Consider the following 27,084-nt stretch of genomic DNA (forward strand, 5'->3'; position numbering starts at 1 on the left):
CACACACACACACACTGCACCAGGAGTAATGCACACAACCTGTTAAATATTAAATGTTAATGCATTATAGGGGCTTTTTGTTTAAATTTTGTCCATGCTCTCTAAAGGCTCATGTGGCTTTTTGTTTAGTTGAGTTTGAGTCCAGCTGCTTTGTTCATCAGCACTCCCTCCAGCCTCAAACACGCCTCCAGTGTCAGGGCTGTGTTAGTGCTTATAGTGTGCACACAAGTGTGTGTGTGTCAGTTTGGACAGGAAACTCCTCCAGCCCAAACTGTTCTGCTCAGCTCCTCTCTCCCTCTTTCTCTTCAAACTAATCAAGGTAAGGATTTTTTAAAATGAAAATATATCTAATGCTTGTTGTAAAGTGTGTTGCTTGCTTTAGTGTTTGTACAGTAAAGTGAAAGACCTGGAGATCCTGTTAGCTTTGAGATCACACTGATGAAGTGATTAGTGCACAGTGCTGCGGGGAAAAGGACTCGAACCCAACACGCACCGTCTCCAGGCTGCACTTTGGCACATGCGCGTCAAATCCCGTGTGTGGTGTTGAAAGTGAAATTTCTTTTCCTCCTGTGAGCTGCTTTCAGGGGTGTGTGTGTGTGTGTGCTGGTTCATTTTCTGTTCAGAATAATGGAGGGATAAAGTGGAGCAGAGAGAGAGAGAGAGATGGATGCTGTGGAGGAAGTGTTTCTGCAGAAATCCTGTGGCACCAGGTTGTGCTTTCTCAGCAACCCAAACGGCTCTTCATGCAGGATTAGACTTTATATGTTGTGTGTGTGTGCGCTCCTGTTTGTTTTAAAGAATAATCCCCTCGGAAGCCACAGCTGGAGTCTGTTATTACGCAGCGCACAGCTTCGCTATTTTCCGTGCGTTTTCCGGAAACACCCGACTCGACCTCTCACAGGCGCTGATGAGTTTCCAGACTGTGCACATCTACCCAGTGGTTACGGTTCGGTCTGTCAGGGTTTACCGTGAACTGAAAGGTTTATAGGTTTTATTTTATTGTGGAAAAATTAGTCTAATATCAACTATAAGAAAGAAAAACCTCATACACTTATTATCATTTCTATGGGAACGTTTATGGAAGGAGTCTCCAGTGTCAGAGTTAAAGCTGTGCACTGAAGTTGTTTTATATTTTCTAGACAGAATGGGTGGTGGCTGGTGTGGGGACGAGTGTTTTATATGTGCTCTAAGGTCAAGGAGAACAAGAACTAACCTGGTTCACAGACTTTAACAGACAAAGTCAGAACATTGCTGTTTAATGATTAAAACTTTGTTTGTAATAAAAGGACCAAAGCACTACTCTGTAAAATAACAGGAGAGTGAGAAACACTGCAAACTTTACACCCTTACAACATGTTCGTTAATAACTGCAGGCTCACCGACCTGATTACAGAGTCAGCGTTCTGGTTCTCAAAACATTTTGAGTTTAATTAATGACACACCCACCCACCCGGGGCAACCATGGCCTGAAGGTTAGAGAAGCAGCCTTGGGCCCAAAGTGTCGCTGGTTTGATTCCCAGGACTGACAGAAGGAAAAAAAAAAAAACCCGTGATGGCAGTTGAGGAATGAACAGCACTTTCCCCTCCCTCTGCCCTTGAGCAAGACACCTACTCCCATCTGCTCCCCGCCCACTGCTCTGTGTATGTGTACGCGTGCATACTCGCTCATGGCTCACTTGTGTTCACTGCTTTAGATGGGTTAACCCTCATCCTACCATGCTATTTTACACCTTAATCTTACCATGTGGGGTCCGTTTGGACCCCAATACTTTTCTTTAAAATTAAAGCTTATAAAGACAAAATCACCAGATAAGTTTTGTTCAGAACATCTTGTATTAATAACAGCAATACACTAAAGGGCCCAAGGCATAAAGAACACACTTAACCTTCATCCTACCAGCCAATTTTACATACACAAACTACCAGGCGGGGTCCGTATGGACCCCAGGAGGGAATACCTTGAAATCAATGCAGTAAGAACCAATTCAATGGAGCAAACAGACATAACTTTACTAAAGAACAAAATGCACTATGGCTGAATATCAATGATGTATTATAAATGCAATAACATTGCAATAATATTGCAATAACTAGCATACATGTAGCAAATTATAGCGCCACAAAAAAATTGGCATTATATACATGATTTTTGCAGCTCATGCAGCTGTAAAACATTCTGGATTACAACTTAGGTATTTTCTTACAGAATTTAAAACAAAAAAGTAATTGTAAAATAATTTAGGGCTTTTGTTTTGCAGCCTGTGCTTATTGCAGCAGTGGGGTCCACACGGACCCCAAGAAGGAATGCCTTGGTAGTTTCATTATGGAACATAAAAGAAATAAAAGAAGTTAACTTTCAGTGTGCTATTCAATTATAAAATGAAAGACAGATAAACTTTACTCTGGGGTCCGGTTGGACCCCAGTAACAAATTAATTATACCTTCACAATGCAAAAAGCTGATCTTCCGGTGCTTTAGTGTTTTAATTAAGACATAAATTCCGACAAATTCATAAAACGGTGAGGCAGTATGTCACATATTTTTAAAATGGCAAACAAACATATAGGTGCGGGGTCCAGATGGACCCCACTTGGTAGGATGAAGGTTAAATGCAGAGGAGGAATTTCACTGTGCTTGAGTGTACATGTGACAAAGGCTTCTTCTTCTTCCATGTGTTTTAACAAAAATAATATTCTAAGGGGTTCTGTCACTATCTCCTAAATGGTTTTCGAGGAAAAGGGAATGAAGAACAGCCCAATAATGGCTTTATAGCCTACATGATTAACACACACACTCAAATTTTTCCCTAAGATAAACAATCTAAAACAGTTCCATCTAGAACCCTTAAATGTTCTCTGCTTTCTTCATCCAAGAGAAGTCTTAAATGTTTCTCAATAAACAAAGGGTCTCTCTCTAAACTCATAAAAATGAAAACAACCCAAACCTTTTCCCTTCCTAAGATTCTACCTTCAAACCCAGGGCAGTCTGGGGAGCAGTTAGAGGTTGGGTGCCTTGTTCAAAGGCACTCCAGCCATTCCTGGGAACTGAACCAGCAACCTTTTTGGTCCTGAAGCTGCTTCTCCAACCATTATGCCATGGCTTCCCTCAGATAGTGAGAAACACTGCAAACTTTACACCTTTACAACATGTTCGTTAATAACTGCAGGCTCACCGACCTGATTACAGAGTCAGCGTTCTGGTTCTCAAAACATTTTGAGTTTAATTAATGACACACCCACCCACCCGGTGCAACCATGGCCTGAAGGTTAGAGAAGCAGCCTTGGGCCCAAAGTATCGCTGGTTTGATTCCCAGGACTGACAGAAGGGAAAAAAAAACCGTGAGGGCAGTTGAGGAATGAACAGCACTTTCCCCTCCCTCTGCCCTTGAGCAAGGCACCTAAGGGACCACAATGGAAACAAGTTTTTATGCTTTTTTGTGTCATCCCTGCCACACCTGTACCGTTTTTATTGTACGTTTATGGCCAAATAAAAAAAAAAGATAGCAGTTTTGGTTTTGTTGAACCTTTTCTGAATCCTTCTACGACCTCTCAGTTCAGAACATGTTCAGTGGCACATGCGTGTTCTCTGAGTGTTTTTATACAACATTCCTACAACATCACAGTAACATTCTAATAACATTGTAACGCAAAGTATTATTACTGCAGGAGATTTTAGGAATGCTGTTGTTGGAATGGTACACTGCAAACCTTTTAGACCTTCTGTTAAATTCTGGATGAATGTTCTGTTAATGGTCTCAGTTCACTGGGAAGTGACATCAGTGCAACCCAGTTTTGGATTTAAACACAGTTTAATGGTTCTGGTTCGGTACGTCCTGTAGCCAAAGTAGCCATGTTTGTTTTGGAGCGAGTTAATGGGGCCCAAGCATTTTGCCTGGAGCTTCCACAGTCTTCAAAATTTGTCTCTGAGTTCTACAACCATCATCTTCTTCTCAGAGTTTGTTTATGTGCCTGAGAAAGCTCAGCTTCATTAGTATAGTTTTATATAGACTGTAGATGAGATCCAGAAATTGGAGTCTAGGACTGTTTGTTTGGTTTGATGATTTATTGCGAAAGAGAGCAACATACTGCTGACATTAGGCATCGGTTGTTTGGACAGCTAGATGGACTGATGAAATTACAGTTAATGTAACAGGAAGTTATGCAACAGGCTGACTGTTGAGATAAATTTGCAAAACTTCAAAGGTGATGTATAAATATTCACGGAAACATATCCGATGAATAATGGGATGAGAAAATGCAGTTATAATCAGTAATCCGATTATTGGATTTTAAACAGGAAAATATCAGGTTATGTCACATAAGTAATGATTTATAGTCATGTCTGTAATGTTGTGTCGTCCTTTTCTGGATGACACAAGTTCCCTTTTGGTTCTGGTTCCTCTCAAGGTTTCCTCCTCATGTCACCTCAGGGAGTTCTTCTTCACCACTCTCTCCCCAGTCTGTTCATTCCATCTACACATACAGCTCAATAAAACTGAACTAAAGTGAAGCTTGGGTTTTTTTTGGAGCAGTTTAAGATTTTCCAGCTGTATTTCTTCTTAAATAGTTGAACAAGCGTTCCGTCTTCTGGTGAGTTAGAGTTCAAAAAGTAATTACAAATTCATTCCAAAGTTTGGTGCTTCCAGTGATGTGAAACGCAAAAAATGAACCATCTTCCCTTCTTCCTTATCCTGCAAACTCATATCATTTCTAAAGTCTCATGTTTAATCTAGATGCAGATTGACCAGTTCTTCTGACCTTATAATGGTTTGAAACGATCTCTCTCAAATTTTAAACTCCAGGTGGAGGAGTTCTCTCAGTCCACACCCAGTTTGTCTACAGAAATAGCCCCAAATTAACTCTGGACCACTGATGGTGTAGGAGATTTGATGGGAATGGGCACAGATGAACATCCATTCTTTTCAACCTGGTTCTTTCTGTTGCAGGCATCATGGTGGCCCACAAGGAGTTCGCTACAGCCGGGAAGGCACCTGGTCTGCAAATTTGGCGTATAGAGAGCATGGACCTCAAGCCTGTTCCCAAGAACCTGTATGGAAACTTCTTCACTGGAGATGCCTACCTCCTGCTGTACACCACATCTGCACCATCCTACTACATCCACATGTGGCTGGGTGAGTCCCGTTACTCTGTCTCCAGATGTTTTATTTGGGGAAATTCAGACTTCAGGTGTTACGTGACAGTGTTTTCGCTTTATCAAGACTTGTTGCAGCCAACAATATTTTGGAAAGCAGCTTTCAAAAACACATTTCTTCACCTTCTGAGGGATACACTTGAGGTGTTTACTCTGCGTTTGGTGAACTCATGGGTAATTACAACAAGGTTGCAAAACTGATTTATCATGTCCAAACATCTTGGCTTCTTTAAAATTACGCCACTAAAGAAGGATGTTGGTGTTGGTCCTTTTTTTTTTTTTTAAGCTCATCCAGCTGTAGGCGTCGTCCGTCCAAAAATTGCTCCTCCTCCTACAGGATTGATCAGACTTCGATCAAACTCGCATACAGTGTTCCCCAGGTGGGTGTGCATAAATAAAAGTTGTCAAGAGGGTGGCGCCACCTGTCATATTTACAATTTTATGGGCGTCTGAAATTTTTGCGTGACTCATCGCATTAAACACTACTACTCATAAACTGCTAGGATGTTTTCACTGAAACTCACTCAGAAGACTCTAAAGACATATTCCAACAAGAGTTGTTCACTAGGTGGTGCCACCTGCTATGGATGCAGCTACATGGGGGTCATATACAATTTCACGCAATCACAACTCCTCCCATAGGATTGATCGGATTTCAAACTTGCACACAGCAACAGTGGCTGAGATGAGTGACAGCCTCATTGAGGTTATTTAAAAAAAAATATGTTTACGTGGAGGTTTCACCATACACAAAATTATACTGTATTAGATATTAGAGCGAGAACATTAATAACAACTGCACTATTATCAGAGCTGCTGTTGTAGAAAATTAATCAACACCTTCTGACAAATCAGAATTGAGATTTCAGCAGCTTATAACATCGACCTCGATACGTTTGTTTCACAATTCTCGTATGATGCATGCTGATTTTTCATGTAATTCCTCCTTCCCTTTTCTTCTTGAGCACATCAAGCTCCTTCCCACAAGACAATGTAATGATTTACTGTCCATGTTGTGGGAATCGTAATGACCACAACCGAAGTTCTTCTTCTTCTGTGACTCAGATCCCACGCAGCAGAAAGCAGAACCCACCGGCTCTCGTGTTTTGTTCTTGGGCTGTTTATTGTTGGTTGTCCTTATGGTTTAGTTTCTACCCTGTAGCCTAATTTATCTCTGCTACTTTTTGCCATTTTTGTGCAGTGTGTGTGTGTGTGTGTGTGTGTGTCCGAGTCTCAACCAGGACGCACGGCATTACCCTGAATATCCAGAGTGGAAAGATTTCTAGCCTCTGTGCCTTTCTGCCTTTCTGTTCACAGGGTTACCATGTGGTTTTTATAACTCCATGAACAAATCCAGCCAAGTTTTCTTCTCCCAGAGGAGCACGCTGGCACGTCTCATTGTGTCTCCACAACTCTGACCAGCTGGAGGTCTTAAAGGAACAGTTTAGACCAAAAATGACTCTTAAAAGTTTTCAGTGTTATTATCGGAGTCACGGTTGTGGCGTATGCTTCTATGATATACGACATATTTAACTGCTTTATCTTGGGCAGAGTCCTGGTGGGTTAAATGATTATACAAATTTAATTACTTTATATTTTCGTGATTATATAGGCTTGTTAGAAAATCTTGGTCGCATTTCCACACGAGTGATCTATCATTTACAAACGAGATAGCTCTTTGAGGTGAACATCGAGTGCCGAAATAGCGACTATGACAGTTTCTTTCTAGATGTATGCAATGCTGTTGCTAATATACTTCCATGCAAAGCTTTTTTTTTTTCAACATCTGAGCTGTTCGTTGGTGTGAACAGTGAACCGTGTGTTTGACTCGTGTATGAGGAGTACAGCAGCAGTGATTAGAACAGATACAGCACACAATGACCCGGGAGATATGGCGTATTTGTGCACTTTTCTGGCCACAAGCTTCAGAGTGTCGAAGGTTACGGTGTGACTGGCTGTATCACGTTGTACAATTGTAAGATACCATGCCTAGGCATCCGCTGGCAAGATCACATACCTGATGTAGACGTTCTAACTCGCGCAAATTCTACCAGTATCAGGTCAAAAATTATAAAGTCTCAACTTTGCTGGTCAGGTCACCTAGTCCACATGCCCAGCTATCAGCTACCCAAGTGTGTTTTCTATTCCGAATTCAGTAATGACAAACGAACTCAAGGTGGACAGAGAAAGCGCTACAAGGACAATCTCATTCTCCATCTAAATCTTTGCAAGGTTGACCACCAAACATGGGAAGGAATGGCTACCAACCATGCGCTGTGGCGTAATGCAGTAAGCTCAGGCGTCGCAGTTTTTGAGGCAGAACTCGGGGAAGAGTCACATGTGAAGAGGCTTGCCAGCGTGAACTCCAACCTCCACCAGATATCTCATTTGTGTGTGGCATCTGTGGCCGTGTATGTTTTATGGACATTGGGTTGATCAGCCACAGACTCTGATACAGATTGTTATGCTGGAATCGTCATCATCTCAGAGATGAGGGACAAGCAACAAAGATTCCCTGAAACAGTACTAGTCATAGTTAGGCAAAGAAAAACACTTGAGTCATAATATGGAGATCATGATTAAAAAATGGCAATGAATCTCTGGGAGCTGTATGTCTTGTTGGTGAACTGAGCCAAATGATCTGATTCATCAAAAAGAGCCGGTATTCCCAGTATTAGTCTGTAGGATTGGAATGGAAATGATGTCTAGTTTACCACATAACTCTGATTTTGATTGGAATTCTGGTGATGATTTGCCGTTATTGATCACTTGAGGTTCTGGTGATGGAACCTCCCATGTTTTCAGGTTTTAAACACTTAGAGTTTGTTTTCATTTTCATCGTCCTCTTTTCTTCTTATAGGAGACGAGTGCTCGCAGGACGAGAGTGGAGCAGCGGCTATCTTTGCCACGCAGCTGGATGACTATCTCGGCGGTGGCCCAGTCCAGTTCCGCGAAGTCCAGAATAATGAATCTGTTATCTTCCTGGGGTACTTCAAGTCTGGCATTAAGTATCAGGTGGGCATCAAGTGACATTTTTCACAAACCTTTCACAAACAATATATAATAAGACAGAAGGCAAAAAGAGCGGTAGCGAAGGCGAAAGCAGATGCATACCAGGAGTTGTACGAAAGACTGGAGACCAAAGAAGGAGAGAAAGACCTGTACAGACTAGCTAGGCAGAGAAACAGGGAAGCGAGGGACGTACAGCAGGTAAGAATGATGAAAGATGTAAATGGAAATGTGCTGACAAACAGAGTGTATTAAGAAGGTGGAAAGAGTACTTTGAGGATTTATTAAATGAGGAGAATCCAAGAGAGAAAAGGTCAGATTCGTTGGAGACAGCAAATCAGGAAGCAGAGTTGGTTAGTAAGGATGAAGTGAGGGAAGCCATGAAAAGAATGAAGACTGGGAAAGCAGTCGGACCAGATGGTATCCCAATTGAGGCTTGGAGATGTTTGGGTGAGACGGCTGTGGAGTTCCTAATGAGATTGTTTAATAAGATCCTAGAGAATGAGAAAATGCCGAATGAATGGAGAAAGAGTGCGCTAGTCCCAATATACAAGAATAAGGGAGATGTACAGAGCTGCAGTAATTACAGAGGAATAAAATTGATGAGCCACACCATGAAGCTATGGGAAAGGGTATTGGAGGCGAGATTGAGAAGAGAGGTAGCACGTCGGATGTAATTTTTGCTTTAAGAATGTTAATGAAGAAGTACAGAGAAGGCCAGAGAAAGCTACATTGTGTGTTTGTAGACCTGGAGAAGGCATACGATAGAGTGCCGAGAGATGAGTTATGGTATTGTATGAGAAAGAGTGGAGTGAATGAGAAGTATATTAGAGCGGTGCAAGACATGTATGAGAACAGTGAAACAGCAGTGAGGTGTGCAGTTGGAACGACTGAACGGTTCAAGGTGAAGGTGGGACTCCATCAAGGATCTGCTTTGAGTTCTTTCTTGTTTGCTATAGTGATGGGTAGCTTGACGGACGAAGTGAGGCAAGAGTCCCCATGGAACATGACGTTTGCGGATGATATTGTGATATGTGGTGAAAGTAGAAAGGAGGTTGAGCTGGGTTTGGAGAGATGGAGGGATGCATTGGAACGAAGAGGAATGAAGGTGAGCTGTAGCAAAACAGAATACATGTGCATCAATGAGAATGAGGATGAGAGTGTAGTGAAGATGCAAGGAGTAGACGTAAAGAAAGTTGGTAAATTCAAGTCCCTGCACTGTAAAAAAAGAATAGTTGAGAATACTTGAAATTTCAAGGCAACAGTCTGCATTAAGAATTTTATGTTTTGCCAATGATGTGCCCATGATAATCCAAACTATAATAAAACTGTTATCTTTATTAAGAATTCTTAATTAAGTCAATTTTCAATTCCTCATTCTGCCAACATAGATTTCTCTTTTTGCTGAACAGTGGCATTCACAGTAGTACAAAAAGGCAATTGAGGTTATCAGACTTTTTTGGGGGGCTTTTTTCACCTTTATTTGGATAGGACAGTGTAGAGACAGGAAATGAGCGGGAGAGAGGGGGAGGGATCGGGAAATGACCTCAGGTCAGAATCAAACCCGGGTCCCCGGATTTATGGTATGGTGCCTTATCCACCTGAGCCACACCCACGATGTAGGTTTTAAAAACTTTATTTCAATATTGAAGTTTTGTAATTGTGTAGAACAATGAAAAAAGGCATGTATAGTTTAATGATAAATTGTGATAACCTTGGGGGCGTCGTGGCTCAGGTGGATAAGGTGCCATACCATAAATCCGGGGACCCGGGTTCGGTTCCGACCCGAGGTCATTTCCTGATCCGTCTCTCTCTCCCGCTCATTTCCTGTCTCTATGCTGTCCTATCCAAATAAAGGTGAAAAAAGCCCCCCCCAAAAAATTGTGATAACCTCAATTGCCTTTTTGCACTACTGTGAATGCCACTGTTCAGCAAAAAGAGAAATCTATGTTGGCAGAATGAGGAATTGAAAATTGACTTAATTAAGAATTCTTAATAAAGATAACAGTTTTATCATAGTTTGGATTATCATGGGCACATCGTTGGCAAAACATAAAATTCTTAATGCAGACTGTTGCCTTGAAATTTCAAGTATTCTCAACTATTTTTTTTTACAGTGTGGGGTCAGCTGTGCAGGAAAATGGGGTCTGCGATAGTGAGGTGAGAAAGAGAGTGCAGGCAGGGTGGAGCAGTTGGAGAAGGATTTCGGGAGTCATTTGTGATTGGAAAGTCCCAGCAAAAGTGAAAGGTAAGATGTATAAGACAGTAGTGAGACCAGCTGTGATGTATGGATTGGAGACCGGACCCTTAACGAAGAGACAGGAGGCAAAGTTGGAGGTGGCGGAGTTGAGGATGAGTCCCTTGTTACGTTAAATGGTAACCTTTCTACAACGTTCTAAAAGCATCCACTTGCCACACAGTGTTATTACACAACATTCCATGTTAATGTTATGGAAACATTAATGTTAATATTCCTACAGTCTCACAAATCAGATATCTGTCACAGTCTGGTACATTTCATCATAAAAAGTAAGCCAAGACCCGCCTACTTTCACAGAAATAACCTGATTGATTGACATGTCAGGTGACCAACTACAGACATTTCCCTGCAGCACGTCATAAATACGCAAGATCTTGTTTGCTCCTTGCTTTCGAAAAACTCTTGAAAACATTTTAAAGAAGTTGAAAAGTCGAAAAGAATTGTTTAAATCCACCATTCTGAAGCTCGAGGCCAGAAAAGTGTACAAAAAAAAATGAGAGGCTCCATGTTGCATGAGACATTCTTGTAACTATTAATCCTTCATCACACTGTCATTGATTATTTTCCTGTAATATTTTCTCATTTCTTTCTTACTTCACTGATTCAGTAGACGTCACAAAGCTGCTTTCCAAAGATAATTATTACATCATGAAAGATCTTAAATCACCATTATTGCCAATTAATACAATTAAATATTAACATTTTCTCCAAACCTCAAAAGCCATGAACTTTTTAATTTCTTGAATTCTTTGAAAAACAACCTTTTTTGCCATGTGTAGTTTTGTAGCTTTTGATTTTATTTTGGTACTTTTTAACGTTAAAGTAATTTCTGCTGGTGTGTGTGTGAGTGTGTGTGTGTGTGTGTGTATCCGTCCATTGTGAAGTGGTGTTCATGTCCACAGAAAGCCCATGCGAAGAAACAATTATGAAGCATTCAGTGCTCCAGTTGTGCATTCTTTCCAAAACGACACATCAGTTTCATTACCGCAGCGTGTCCACTGACCTCAACTAAGAAAAGCAGCTCTGTTTTTCATTTCCTGCAGCTCTCACTAAACCCCCTGTGTGTTCTTATAGCCTTCCTTCAGAGCACATATAATAAAAGAATGGCTTGGATTTGTCTTCTAGACCAGTTAGGACGTAGAATCCTCATTGTTCAGCTGCACATGGAGATTTGTGTCCCTGTTTTATCAGTAATGGTAATACAGTGTGCAGATTAATGTATGATCATGGAAAATATTTTGTTCGATAGGATACAGTTTTAGTGCTCTAAATGTAGAAATCGGTGTTGAGGCCACGCCTCTTTTACTGTGACTGACACACAGAGGACTGACCTCCTACTCTGAGATGGGCAGGTAGCCAGGCCACGCCTCCTTTAGTGGATTTGACACAGAGGCCTTGTCGCCTCTTCTGAGACAGGAGGTTAGAGAAGCCACGCCTCCTTTATTGAAACAGACAGGTACAAAGGCCACATCTACTTCTCTGAGAGAGACAAGCACAGAGGCCACACCTTCTTGTATGAAATGGGAAGGTTGAGGCGCCACATCTAATTCTCTGAGACAGGCAGGTTGAGGGGCCACACCTAATTCTCTGAAACAGGCAGGTTGAGGGGCCACACCTAATTCTCTGAGACAGGCAGGTTGAGGGGCCACACCTAATTCTCTGAAACAGGCAGGTTGAGGGGCCACACCTAATTCTCTGAAACAGGCAGGTTGAGGGGCCACACCTAATTCTCTGAGACAGGCAGGTTGAGGGGCCACACCTCTTTCACTGTGACGGACAATTACACAGGCACACCTCCTCTGAGACAGGCAGGTAAAGAGGCCACACCCCTTTCTCTGATACAGACAGGCAGAGGCAACATCATAATCATAATAATAATAATAATCATAATCATAATCTGAGACAGGCAGGTAGAGAGGCCACACCTCCTTGTCTGTGACTGATGAGCGCAAAGGACACGCCTCCTTGTCTGAGGTGGGCAGGTAGAGAGGCCACAGCAGTGACAGCACATGCTGTACAATGTGAATAATTATTTTTCTCTTTTGCACTCTCTCTCTCTCTCTCTCTCTCCATACAGAAAGGTGGTGTTGCATCTGGTTTCCATCACGTGGTGACTAATGAAACGAATGTGAAGCGTTTGCTGCATGTGAAGGGCCGGAGAGCGATCAGAGCCACTGAAGTCGACCTGTCCTGGTCCAGCTTTAATAAGGGCGACTGCTTTATCGTGGACTTGGGACAGGTAACGTCCTCGACTCCACTTCCTCTCAGGATGAGAAAAGACTGATATCCTGAATGTCTCTGAAACTCCTCCATTGCCTTTTTATTTTTATGACATTAATTTCTAACTTTGTCTTCCTGTGCAGAACATCTACCAGTGGACCGGCAGTGAGTGTAACCGCTTTGAGATGGTGAAGGCGTCTCAGGTGGCCATCGACATCCGCGATAACGAGCGCAACGGCAGAGCCAAGCTGAGCATAGTGGAGGAGGGATCAGAGCCGCAGGAGCTTATTGATGTGAGAAGCTGCCTCACACACCTACACACACAAACACACACGCGTGCACACACACACTGATGCTCTGAACACTGATGTTCTGAATCTCCTCCAGGCTCTCGGCCCCAAAACGAGCATTGCTCCTTCCACGCCTGATGACGACAAGGTTGAGACGACCAACAAGAACAAGGGGGCGTTGTACCTGGTAATGCAGAACCTCCACACACTTCACATTGTGTGAGATTTTTACATTGTGAGCAGTGAATAATCCCACTAAAATAATCTTGCTGTAATAAACCTAATCCAATAATCCCACTCTAATAATTAAGATATACTAATCCCACTCTCATAACACCACTTTAATCACGCCACTCTAATAATCTCTCTAATATCACTCAAATAATCTTATTTCAATAATCCCACATGAATAATCCCACTCAAATTATCTTGCGTGAAAAAGCTTAAACTAATGAACTCACTCTAATATCACTCAAATAATCCTATTTTAATAATCCCATTTGAATAATCCCATATAAATAATCACTCAAATAATTTTGCTCTAATAATCTTAATCTGATAATCTCACTCTAATAATTCAAATCTAATTATCCCACTTGAATCATCCTGATGTAATAATCTCACTCCAATATCACTCAAATAATCCTACTTCAATAATCCCATATGAATAATCACACTCAAATAATTTTGCTATAATAATCTTAATCTTATAATCCCACTCTATCACTTGAATAATTGTTTCAATAATCCCACTTCAACAGTGCTACTCACATAATCCCACATGTATAATCACACTCAAATAATCTTGCTCTCACAATCGTAATCTAATAATTCAAAATGAATAATCCTACTCTAATAAACTTGCTTGGATAACCTTACTCTAATAATTCTAACCTAATAATCCCAATGTAATAATCTCTCTAATATCACTCAAATAATCCTATTTCAACAATTCCATTCAAATAATTGCATATGAATGATCACACTCAAATAATCTTGTTCTAATAATCTTAATCTAATAATCCCAATGTAATAATCTCACTCTAATCTCACTCAAATAATCCTACTTCAATAATCCCATGCTCGAATAATCCCATATGAATAATCACACTCAAATAATCTTGCTCTAATAATTTTAATCTAATTACCCCACTCTAATAATTCCAACCTAACAACCTCATTCAAATAATTGTTTCAATAATCCCACTCTAATAAACCCGTTTGAACATTTCCACTCAAATAATCCCATATGTATAATCACACTGAAATAATCTTGCTCTCATAATCTTAATCTAATAATTCCAAATTAATAATCCCATTCAAATAGTTTTACTGTTATAATCCCACTCTGGTCTTCATGCAGATCTCCGACGCCACCGGCTCCATGAAGACGTCTGTCGTGGCTCAATCCAGTCCGTTCAAACAGGAAATGCTGTCAATTAATGACTGCTACATCCTGGACAACGGCGTGGACCGTAACGTGTTTGTATGGAAAGGTGGGACACAGAACAGATGTATATCGTGTGTTCAGGAGGTCTCGATTCTGGATCTTTTATTGGTTCCACCTGTATGTTATCAGTGTTCCCAATTTCATTACATTTCCTAATAGCACTGATGAGAATTTCAGACTTATCATGTGACATAATCATTACAAAAACGATAAAAGCAATAAAACACGTTGGGACACGCTGTTATAAGAAACTAATCAGTAACAGGGTGGTGTGATGACGCTCCTGTTCCAGACCCACAGCTGATCATTTTTTATTAGATTTTTTTTTATTTAGATTTTTATTTGTTAACGAATATTTTGTTTATATTTACATTTGTTATGTTTCACTCTCAGGTTCGAACGCTAACACGGAGGAGCGCAAAGCGGCCTTGAAAGTGGCTCAGGAGTTTATTAAACAGAAGAACTACTCCAGTAAAACCCAGGTACGCTGCCTGCTGCCTCCATGTGCTAAAATATTCCTCCAGAACATTTGATTTGTATATTTTCTGTTAAAGGACATAATTTTACTTATTTTTAATCTGGAGACCTTTTATACTAACTGTAAACCAATTATTTCAGAATGAACCCATTTCCACTCCTTCCAAGTTTTCTTTCTTTCTTTCTTTCTTTCTTTCTTTCTTTCTTTCTTTCTTTCTTCTTCTGGACCTATTCAAATAGGAATAAAAATGTAAAAAAAGAGCTTTGGCCACAAAGTAGAACATCATTATTCTAACCAAAGAACAGAACTGTTTCTAGTTTTACATACCGCAGTTGACCGCAAACACTCACGTGTGATATGAAATAAATAAAATGATGATAATCCCGTGTCAAAGCTTTGTTTCAGTGTATTTTCGTTTTTGCGTGCCTGCAGATCCAGTTGCTGCCTGCAGGGGGCGAGACGACTCTCTTCAAGCAGTTCTTCAGTGACTGGAAGGATAAGGACCAGACCACGGGCCCAACCAAAGCCTACACTATCGGCAGGATCGCACAAGTGAAGCAGATCCCCTTCGACGCCTCGACCCTGCACACCAACCAGACCATGGCGGCGCAGCACAACATGGTGGACGACGGGTCTGGAAAGGTTCAGGTACGGGACGCTCGATCCTGCTTATTTCATTTCTAGATTGTTCTGGAGTTGTGTAAAGTTTCATAAGGACATCTGATCGAATTGATCATTACCATTAAACCTACAGTGATTTCATGCAGGATTTTCACATTCTATGATTTTTTTTTGAATGTAGAAAGAAATATTTTTGGGTTTCAGAAAGAAAGAAAAGACAATGACAGAAAAAAGAAAATGTAAGAATGATAAAGAAGAAAGAGAGAAAGAAAGAGAACAACTGGACAACAGGAATTGACACAGTGACAGAAATTAAAATGGACAGATGAAAGAAAGGTAAAAGAAAAATGACAAGAAAGAAAGGACAGAATGATGAAGAAAATGTGACAATATATGAATGATGGAAGAAAGAAAGAAAGAAAGAAAGAAAGAAAGAAAGAAAGAAAGAAAGAAAGAAAGAAAGAAAGAGAAAACAACAGGACAACAGAAAATGACAGTGACAGAAATAAAAATGGACAGATGAAAGTTAAAAGAAAGCAAGCAAGAAAGGACAGAATGACAAAGAAGAAAATGTGACAATATATGAATGATAAGAGAAAGAAAGAGCAACAGGACAACAGAGAATGAGTGACAGAATGACAGAAAATGGATAGAAGAAAGGAAGGAAGGACAGGGATGAAAGAAAGGCAGAATAGATGGATAGATGTAGGATGAAAGAAAAAAAAGAATTGATATCTGGATGAAGCACATGATTTGAGCAGAAGTTGTGTGTGTGTGTGTGTGTGTGTAGATCTGGCGTGTGGAGGACGGAGCTCGCGTCCCCGTGGATCCTGCTTCATATGGTCAGTTCTTCGGCGGTGACTGTTACATCATTCTGTACAGCTATAAACAGGGCAGCAGAGAGCAGCACATCATCTACTTCTGGTGAGTCAATCCCCACTGACCACACCCACACTGACCACACCCACACACCTTCTGACCAATCAGGATGGTGGCTTTAGCAGAGCATTGTGATGGACAGTGTTGTTAACGTGAGTGTGTTTCACAGGCAGGGACTGAAGAGCACTCAGGACGAGCGGACCGCCTCCGCCTTCCTCACCGTGCAGCTGGACGACTCCATGGGCGGAGCTCCTGTCCAGGTGTGTGTCATTTACATTTCCAAACCTCAGTATAGATCACGATGAACACGGTCTCGTGTGCAGTCATTTAGTGAGGTGCAGAGTTCCTACTGAACACCAGGGGGCAGTGTTGAATAAATCTGTTAATGCACCAGATTTCTATCAGAGCGCTGTAGAGTTCTGGATTCTGATTGGTCAGAAGGTCAAGAAAGTGAAGGAAGACCAGAAGTACTCCATCTGGTCTTTGATTATTTTCCTAAAACGGAACTTTTATGGGGGCGGCACGGTGGTGTAGTGGTTAGCGCTGTCGCCTCACAGCAAGAAGGTCCTGGGTTTGAGCCCCGTGGCCGGCGAGGGCCTTTCTGTGTGGAGTTTGCATGTTCTCCGCGTGGGTTTCCTCTGGGTGCTCCGGTTTCCCCCACAGTCCAAAGACATGCAGGTTAGGTTAACTGGTGACTCTAAATTGAGCGTAGGTGTGAATGTGAGTGTGAATGGTTGTCTGTGTCTATGTGTCAGCCCTGTGATGACCTGGCGACTTGTCCAGGGTGTACCCCGCCTTTCGCCCGTAGTCAGCTGGGATAGGATCCAGCTTGCCTGCGACCCTGTAGAAGGATAAAGCGGCTAGAGATAATGAGAGAGAGAGAACTTTTATGGTAAAAGGTTTGATTAATTTTATACCACAGCAGTGATCACCGATTCCCTGCATCACAACGTGTTTTATCTCTTTCTTAAAGAGTAGTGAATGGACTCGGATGATGTTTTTGTGATTGTGTACCTGTGCTCAGGTGCGTGTCACTCAGGGTCAGGAGCCGCCTCACCTCATGAGCTTGTTTAAAGGAAAGCCCATGATCATCCACAGTGGAGGAACGTCACGTAAAGGAGGGCAGACGGAAGCAGGAACCACACGTCTCTTCCACATCCGCACCAGCACCGCCAAAGCCACTCGAGCTGTGGAGGTGAGTGGGCGGAGTCTCTGTGTTTAAAGGTTTGAGCTGAATGGGAGTGGTCGATGCTTCTCAATTCATAGAAATTATATTATTGAGTTAATAATATGTCCTCTCTCTCTCCCCCCATCTCCCTTCCTCTCTCGCTCTCCCTCCATCTCCCTCTCTCTCTACCCCTCTCCGTCTTCACTTCTCTCGTGCACTCTCTTTCTCTCTACACTTCTCCCTCTCTCTCTCCACTTGTCTCTCGCATTCGCTCTCTACTTCTCACACTCTCTCTACCTCTCTCCCTTTCTGTCTCCTTCTCTCTCGTGTTTTCTCTCCCTCTTGCACTCTCTCTTTCTACCTCTCGCAATCTGTCTGTCTGTTTGTCTCTCTCTCTCTCTCTAGGTGACACCTTGTGCATCCAACCTCAACTCCAACGACGTGTTCGTGCTCAAGTCTCCTCAGTCGCTGTTTGTATGGCGTGGTGTCGGTGCCACTGCGGAGGAAGCTCTAGGGGCCAAATTCGTTGTCAGCTTCCTGGGAGGGAATCCCACCGAGGTAGCCGAGGGCAAAGAACCAGGTCAGGATTAGCTCTCACATTTGGTTTTTATGCTAATTAACACATTCTGATGATAAATGACAATTAAAGGAATGCTTTTTTTTCCTTCTTTTTTTTTTTAACCTAATCTCTATCCACTGTAAAAGATCTGTCGCATATGCATGATTACATCAGACAAGAATTTCAACACGTTTCAGAAAAGTTTACAGAAAACTCTTCACGGCAAACTCACGGATAACAGAAGTCTATAAAGCACCAACTGACGCTGTTGATTTTTGTCAATAAATGTTTGAAAAATGTCACGATAATAAAGCAAAAACGAAACTTATAACCATTACCCTGGAATATTAAAAATGTTAGAGACTGACTGAGACTGAGTAAACGTTTTACTGAAACCATTTTATTTTTACTGACACTTATTCAACATTCAAACAATGGAGCAATACAGAAAAAAAAAAGTAGTTCTGTTTTTTTTTACACTTTCCTGAAGTTTGTTTATTTATTTATATTGACGAAAAGATATATATATATATATGTCTTCCTCGAACTTAAAAATTCAATCTATTGTTATGCAACGTTGCACACAGAGACATGCCAATCCCGTTCGTGAAAGAACTTTGATTAACATAAATCTTAGTCAAAATCAAGCTTCTTTTCAAAATGTTGATTCTCATCTGGGCGGCACGGTGGTGTAGTGGTTAGCGCTGTCGCCTCACAGCAAGAAGGTCTGGGTTCGAGCCCTGTGGCCGGCGAGGGCCTTTCTGTGTGGAGTTTGCATGTTCTCCCCGTGTCCGCGTGGGTTTCCTCCGGGTGCTCCGGTTTCCCCCACAGTCCAAAGACATGCAGGTTAGGTTAACTGGTGACTCTAAATTGAGCGTAGGTGTGAATGTGAGTGTGAATGGTTGTCTGTGTCTATGTGTCAGCCCTGTGATGACCTGGCGACTTGTCCAGGGTGAACCCCGCCTTTCGCCCGTAGTCAGCTGGGATAGGATCCAGCTTGCCTGCGACCCTGTAGAACAGGATAAAGCGGCTACAGATAATGAGATGAGATGATTCTCATCTTGCTTTATGGAACGCTCGCTCACTGACTAAAAAAACTACGGCTGTGTGCGATACTGTACTTTCTGAGAATATTGACATCATGCTTATAACAGAATCCTGGCTTAAAGATGATGTCCGTGAGTCACCCATTATAGCAGACATTACGAACAGTTTGATGGATCATCAAGTATTCCAACAGTCAAGGTCCTCAAGGGGTGGTGGCGTATGTGCTATACTGAGAAAAGGTTACTCTGTCAAAAGGAACACTACAACTGTATTTAAATCGTTTGAGCACTTGGATCTACAAGTTGAATCTGGATCTACTCATTTTCGTATTATTGTTGTCTATCGTCCTTCTCCGTCAAGGAAAAATAACTTGTCTGTTTCCCAATTTTTTGACGAGTTCTTGACGTTTCTGGAGGCTGTTTCGATTCCTACCCATAATCGTATAATTGCTGGTGACTTTAATTTTCAATTAGATGCTATTTCTAGTAATTTTGATGCTTCTGCTTTCGCTGATCTCCTCTCATCTTTTGGGCTGATCCAACATGCACAAGATCCTACACATGTATGTGGGCATCTACTCAACTTAATTATTACTAATTCAGTTGGTGGATTGGTCATCAAGCCTAATGTCGCCTTTGGTTTACCATCTGATCACGCCTTGATCTCTTGTCATGTTACCTTGCCTAGACCACGCCCGACTAGAGTTCTGGTGACTTGCCGTAACCTACGTAGCATCAATCTGGATGAATTTAGGGAATCAGTGATCTGTTCGTCTTTGGCTCGTGAACCTTTTGCTGACCTTTCATTACTAACAGAACAATTTGACACTGTTTTATGTGATCTTCTTGAACAGCATGCACCTCAACATACGCGCTATGTAATGTTACGCCCTCATGCTCCTTGGTTCGATGACTCACTAAGGAATGCCAAGCTCATTAAACGTCGTTTGGAGAGAAAATGGCGTTCGACTCGTTTGGAAGTAGATCGCCAAATATATCGTGAATACTGTGCAATTTACCAACAGCTACTCAAGAATGCTGAGTCTACTTGTCATAACAACAAGTTGAAAGATCTTGACCAAAAAGCTTTATTCAGAGAAGTCGACATGCTTGTCTACGTAAGAAAGGCCATGGTTCTACCGACTGACATTGATAAGTCTGATTTGCCAGCTGCTTTTGGTGACCATTTTAAAAGCAAAGTTGACAATCTTCGATCATCCACTACTGACTCTGAACATCTATTTGCTCTTCCTGAAAACACATGTTCTGTACACTTGACGGAATTTATCTTGCCAGATGCTGATGAAATTCGCTCAATTGTCATGAGATCGCCTTCTAAATCCTGTAGTTTGGATCCTGTGCCTACCGTGTTGTTAAAGGAATGCATTCATGTTTTGCTTCCTATTATAATGTCTATCATCAACAGTTCTCTGGCCTCTGGATCTGTTCCTAGTGCCTTCAAGTCTGCTTTGGTTACTCCCTGCGTTAAGAAGCCGAAATTGGACACTAACATACTGAATAACTATAGACCTATCTCCAATTTACGTTTTCTCTCGAAAGTTCTTGAATGCGCTGTTCTTCCTCAACTGCTGTCCTGTCTGTATGAGAATAATCTGTATCCTGAATTTCAATCTGCTTATCATTCTTGCCATAGTACCGAGACTGCACTACTCCGCGTACAAAATGATCTTCTTAGAATTCTGGATGAAGGCAATGAGGCATTCCTGATTTTGCTAGACTTTTCAGCTGCATTTTTTTTTTTAGATATTTTTTGGGGCTTTTTTCACCTTTATTGGATAGGACAGTGTAGAGACAGGACAGGAAATGAGCAGGAGAGAGAGACAGGGAGGGATCGGGAAATGACCTCGGGTCGGAATCGAACCCGGGTCCCCGGATTTATGGTATGGCGCCTTAGCCACCTGAGCCACGACGCCCCCAACTTTTCAGCTGCATTTGATACGATCGATCATTGTCTACTTCTCCAACGTCTTGAAAAGCGTTTTGGGTTCTCTGGCACTGTTATCTCTTGGTTTCATTCTTATCTTAACAACCGGACTCAGTGCGTCAAGATTGATAGTTTCTTCTCACCCAACTATCTACTGGAATCTGGCGTCCCACAGGGTTCTGTTCTTGGACCAGTCTTATTTTGCCTTTATGTTGCACCATTGGAAGACATATTTACATCTCATGGAATATCGTCTATGACGTATGCTGATGATACACAACTGTATTGTGTTATCCAGAAGCATCAGCAAGACTCTGCACAATCTACTCTTGAGAACTGCATACGTGATATCAAGTCCTGGTGTTCTGCCAACAAGCTTGTTTTGAATGATGGCAAAACTGAACTCTTGCATATTCACTCAAAGTTTGCCCGGTCACTCTCTACCTTACCTGGAATTGCTGTCGGCGATAAAATTATAGCACCCAAGCCTGAGGCCCGCAACCTTGGTGTTCTCTTCGATCATAATCTATCTCTAAAGGGTCAGATTACTAATTGTTGCAAAGCGTCTTTTATGGCTTTGAGTAACATTGCTAAGATTCGACGATATCTGGATCAAGACCAAGCTGAAAAGTTGGTCCATGCTTTTGTCACCTCTAGAGTGGACCACTGTAACAGCCTGTTGTATGGCTTACCTGCTTATGAGATCAACAAGCTTCAACGGGTCCTGAATGCTGCTGCCAGAGTTGTTGCAAGACCAAAGCCTGATGATAATATCCAAGATATTCTGAGGAGGTTACACTGGCTTCCAGTTCAAGATCAAATAATCTACAAGATCCTGTTACTGACGTATAAAATACGTAATGGCCTTGCACCTCAATACCTAACTTGTCTCTTGAACGATTACTCTACAACTTGATGTCTGAGGTCCACTACAAAGAATCTCTTGGCTGTTCCGTGCACATATACAAAAACTTATGGAGCTCGTGCTTTCTCTGTAATAGCACCAAAGCTCTGGAATGCTCTCCCTGCTGAGCTTAAAGACTCTCCTTCAATAGATAGTTTTAAATCTAAGTTAAAGACATTTTTGTTTAAGTGATTAACCACCATGATTTTTTTTTTATTAGCTATTCATATCATTTTTTGAGTATTTTTTATGATTCTTACTGTAAAAAGCATTGAGATTTCTATGTGAATATGCATTTTTAAGAAATACATTATTATTATATACACAAGCCTCTTAAAGTACTTCAGTTTCTAAAACTTTGATGGATTTAAATCTGGCTTTATAAACATATTTTACTGAATAATTTGGGGTTTTTTCCCCTCCATGTTTCGTAACTGCCCAGAGACGTCTATTGTAAGTGAATTTGAAGTAATCATGTTTCACATATGAACAATTTTTTTTTTTTTTTTTTAAATTGCTGATGTCTCGTCGTAGCGGGATTCTGGGCTGCTCTGGGAGGGAAGAAGGAATATCAGACTTCCAAAACTCTGAAGAATACGATCAAACCCCCTCGTCTGTTTGGCTGCTCCAACAAGACCGGCTGTCTCACGGTAATAAAAATAAAATGAAGCAAAAGCTTCTCTCTGGATATTAATAAGAAATTAATGACAGAATGATTTTTCTGCTTCCTGTCCTCTCAGGTTGAGGAGGTACCTGGTGACTTCACTCAGGCAGATTTGGCCACCGATGATGTCATGTTGCTGGACTCTTGGGACCAGGTGAGTGAATGTCATCCGTTGCAAAGTGTTTTGGAAAAATGAAAGACAGATTTAAAAAAAAAAAGAAAAAACAGGGCAGAGAGAGCTGAGACACTTACCACGTTACATTTACATCAGAAGTTGGAGTTGGAAATGATGTCACACAGGAGTTAACCACATTCCGGTACAAGAAGTTCGAAAACTGACACCAGTTCTAGCCACTGTTAGCAATACCAGCTGATGAAAATGTAATATTACACAGAAATGAGTGTTTTACTGGGAAACGCACCACTCGTATTTTTCATCTGAGCTCCATCTGGGACATGGAGAACCAAAACCGGGACTTAAATCTCTATCTGTCACTCGTGAGGAAATCGATGAGCGAGTTGTTTTGATAAATTTGGGGATTTTTTTTTTGGCTTGTGAATGTTAATATAATAAAAAGGAAATCATACATTGGCTTGAAGATTTATCTTCTCGTGTTGGAAAAACTCACATTTTTCATACGAAATACAGTACATCGCGGATCTGAGTGACGTATTTAAATAATATTGGCTGTTTTTTTCATGGTCTATCAGATACATTCAGCGAGCATGACACTGAACGAGTCAAAGACACATAGCTGAATGGAATATATCTCTGATAGATCACAAAAAAAAAACCCAGCCATTATTATTATTATTATTATTATACATTCCTTTCGGGTGTTCAATGCGTCTCTTTTTCAAAATTCTCTCAATTTTCTGTATTTTGAATGTACGAAACAAACCTGGCGGCCATGGTTGTTTGTTTACAAATTGTCCCAGTCGCTTGCTAGCACGGAAGTTTTACGCCTCCGACGTGTGACATGTCGTCTTGACAAGCATGCAGTATCGTAAACCATATTCAACACTTGTTCTCCATTGGGTAGAGTGATGTAATACACGTAGGATAAGCGATATGCTAAAAATATTGCATGCTATCAAACCAAATGAATGGAACCTGCTAGAAGGGAACAGAACACATGTTTTTATTCCATCAAAAAAGTGTCCTGTGTGTATAATAATTCCCGATATTTCACTCCCAGTGTTTTTCCGCTACGTTGTCAAAATGGCGAACTGGTTTAAAATTAAAATTCTTTTGATTAACTTGCATATTTTTTTGTGCATGTGTCCATATAATATGAAGAACATTACACAGTGGTGTGAAAATATGAAGTTTATCTTCACGTGTTGAAAATATTTTCACAAGTGAGCAAAGTGAACGAGATAAACTTCTTCATATCTTGGCGTAACCGTGTAATATCATATATTTACATGGTATTTTGCAGATACAAAAACCGTAGCAATGTGTCCACAGATAGACGTTGGACAGTACGGAGTGTACAACTGATTTTAATGAGACACAAATGAGACAGAAGAGCTAATTAACAGTATATTACTACAAATTTCACTTACTCTTGATGCACGGAGAAGCCATCTTAGATTTTGAAGTTCTTTGACTTTCAAAGTTCCGAATCCAACTAGGTGGGCATTCCAGTTGACATTTTTGACTGGAAACTTGGACAAATGGAATGCAACATTACATTTTAGATACCCTTTTCTGGTATTTCGCAGACTTGCATTTCTCTCATTTATATAACTGGGCAGTTTAGGATTAAATGCTTTGCTCAAGGAGCTGGGAAAATCAAGGGCAGGAATTTGAACTCTCAACCTTCTGATCAGTAGTCCAATATAACCACTAAACTACTCCACTGGCATAAGAGGCACCAGATGAAGCAGGGAAGCTGAGAAAAAAGTGACAGTATACTGTAGGTCCTATACTGTGTAATGTGACCGTATAGGTCACGCCACTGTGTAATGTTGTTTTCTAAGAAAACAAAGGGAGAGAGACAGACGACTGAGACGGAGAAAGTTGAGGAAAAAGACAGAGAAAGTTGAGGAAAAAGACGGGCGAGACGGAGAAAGGGAGAGAAAAATAAAGAACAAATGGCGCTCTCCAAAAAAAGAAAAGTGGACAGCGAAAAATCCTTGCAGGATTTTAAACAGTGAGCACCTCGGTGTGATCAGCTGTTTGTTTAGCGACAGAATGATGGAACTGTCAGTGCATGCTCAAAGGTAAACCTGTAGATGGCAGTAATGCGACACTGTGGATGCCAGCTGCCATAAAACCCAAAAGAAGAAGAAGAAGGTAAACCTGCGCATGCGCACACGGACTTCCTCCGTCTGCTCGACTGCGCCAAGCGAGCGATTTCATGCACATTATTTGCTTTAATCCCCTCAAATTAAATAACTTCCCAGCCACAGAATGGCCTGATATTTTGTGAGATATTACAGAAATAAACATGTATCATAATCACCACATTTCAGACAGAACTAAATTTCACCGATTTTATGAAATCGAAAGGCCGTCTAGCTTTAAGTCCTTGAGGTAATTGTGATCCTCTTATTCGTAGATCTTCCTGTGGGTGGGCAAGGATGCTAACGAAGTGGAAAAGACCGGCGCTCCAAAAATCGGTGAGACTCAGATTTTTACCATGTGTGCTCAATCCACTGTAACACAACTCTGAACTTTATTATTATTATTATTATTATCACCATGTTCTCCGCAGCTAAAGAGTACGTGGACACAGACCCAGCTGGCCGGCGTGGTATCCCCATCACCACCATTAAACAAGGTGCCGAGCCTCCGACCTTCACAGGCTGGTTCCAAGGCTGGGACGCCCACATGTGGGACACCGACCCCTTGGAGAGGATCCGCATTAGCTTTTAACTCCATTTTCTCCTCTAACTGCTATTTGCACTTAGCAGGCCTGATGCACAAACAGCCAATTTTTCATATATTCCTTTACACTTTTTTATTTTTATCATATCTCACACACGTGCTAATGTGCCATATGGAAAGTGATGAACGGGTTAGCTGGCGTTTATGATGATTATGTATAATCTTTTCTTGCTAAAGTTAGAATGGCCATGAATTTCAAATCTTACTAATAATGAATGACACAAAATGTGCCATTAGTTTGAATTCGACAGTTTCTCAGATCCTGGAAAATGGTTAAATCCTGTAATATTAAGGATTAATCATGCGCTGGTCATTCAGGACATTTTACGTCTAATCAGAGGTGCTTAAAGTGCTAGTCTTATAAATATGACCTCATAAAATCCTGGGTTTTCTGTGTGTGATGTGCTCAAACAGGTTATAAAATTCACCAATAAATAAAAAAAAATTGGTTTGAAAAATATTTTTTTTTTCATCTGAATTCTGTTCCAGAAATCATTAAAAGCTTGTCCGCAGTTAGATCGCAGCGATTTATTGGTCAGCGGTGCTGCATGTGTGACGTCATATGCGCCACTGCCACCTTTTGTAAAACTACACAATTTTACGAAAACAAGGACAAAGAAGTGACTCAGAGGAAGCATGTTTCGGTTTGCTTTTAGATCAGTAATCGTCGGTCATCTAAGTATTATATTCAGCCACATAGAAACTACCTGAGAACGTTATTGATCTGACGAAGGACAACTAATCAATTCAAGCAACAGACTAAACACGAGCTGGACACTTCCTGTGCAGCGGTGAGCTCTTTGGGACGGCATTTCTGACTTTTGTTTCCAGATGGTAGGAACTGCTCCGTGTCCCAGACGTCGCTCAAATCCTTCTCTGTGAATCTGCCTCACAAATTTATCTTTTTCAAAATATTTGGAGAAGACACCAAACCATCCTGTCAGCTTAAAGTTACCTCTCTTTATCCGTACAAATCGAACCCATTCATTCCCTAAGTGTCCTGCCGACTTTGGGCAATAATGGATCAAAATTCTGCCTTTTTTTTTTTAAATCGGCTGCACTTGAAGAGCCTTGAATGACACACCTCTTAGGAGGCATGCTTTGGTTTTAATTTTGTTTTGGAATTAAAAAAAAAAATTAAAAACGTGCTGCACTCTGCCAACAAACAAAGCCAGAAATGCCGTGAACTTTTAAGTGTTGCGCATATGACATCACTTCCTTTGAATTAACGTTAACTCACCAGGAACACATTCGTGTAACAGCGGACTCAAAGAGCCAAACTTTACTGGCTAAACAGAACATGTTCCTGGTCTCATATTAAAATACAATTTCGACAGTAAACTATTTAACATGTCTAGTTTTATAAGGTATAATTTCCAGGGGTGATGTCATTTTCGTAAGATGAGCACTTTAAGTCCTGCTTGTCAAACAGAAATTCTGCCAGTTAGCTCAGATGTATTCTCATGAACGCTGTGTAAGATGATGATGCTGGAAACAAATATTCTTAATAAACTTTTAACTATTTTGTGTGTGATTCGATTTAA

The 27,084-nt window shown here is 41.1% G+C and overlaps 1 protein-coding gene across 1 annotated transcript; it reads left to right on the plus strand.

The window, feature by feature from the left end:
- The first annotated feature begins 211 nt into the window (after positions 1-211).
- Positions 212-27,084, plus strand: scinlb (scinderin like b). Its single transcript, XM_060906514.1, has 17 exons — positions 212-319; positions 4,946-5,131; positions 8,012-8,166; positions 12,498-12,659; positions 12,784-12,933; positions 13,028-13,117; positions 14,294-14,426; positions 14,774-14,862; positions 15,291-15,506; positions 16,270-16,403; positions 16,528-16,618; positions 17,383-17,553; positions 17,932-18,106; positions 22,515-22,630; positions 22,721-22,798; positions 25,212-25,272; positions 25,368-27,084. Exons 2-17 carry the CDS (start codon positions 4,951-4,953, stop codon positions 25,526-25,528), a joined length of 2,163 nt encoding a protein of 720 aa, XP_060762497.1. The 5' UTR covers positions 212-319; positions 4,946-4,950; the 3' UTR covers positions 25,529-27,084.

This window comes from Neoarius graeffei, chromosome 23, assembly GCF_027579695.1.
Source record: "Neoarius graeffei isolate fNeoGra1 chromosome 23, fNeoGra1.pri, whole genome shotgun sequence".
Lineage (NCBI taxonomy): Eukaryota > Metazoa > Chordata > Actinopteri > Siluriformes > Ariidae > Neoarius > Neoarius graeffei.

What these genes read in the sequence shown, in the direction of transcription:
- scinlb (XM_060906514.1), top strand. Translation starts at nt 4,951, where the DNA reads ATGGTGGCCCACAAGGAGTTCGCTACAGCCGGGAAGGCACCTGGTCTG. An exon ending in CTACATCCACATGTGGCTGG is followed by an intron (nt 5,132 to 8,011) that starts GTGAGTCCCGTT and finishes TTCTTCTTATAG; the next exon opens with GAGACGAGTGCTCGCAGGAC. An exon ending in GACCGGCGCTCCAAAAATCG is followed by an intron (nt 25,273 to 25,367) that starts GTGAGACTCAGA and finishes TGTTCTCCGCAG; the next exon opens with CTAAAGAGTACGTGGACACA.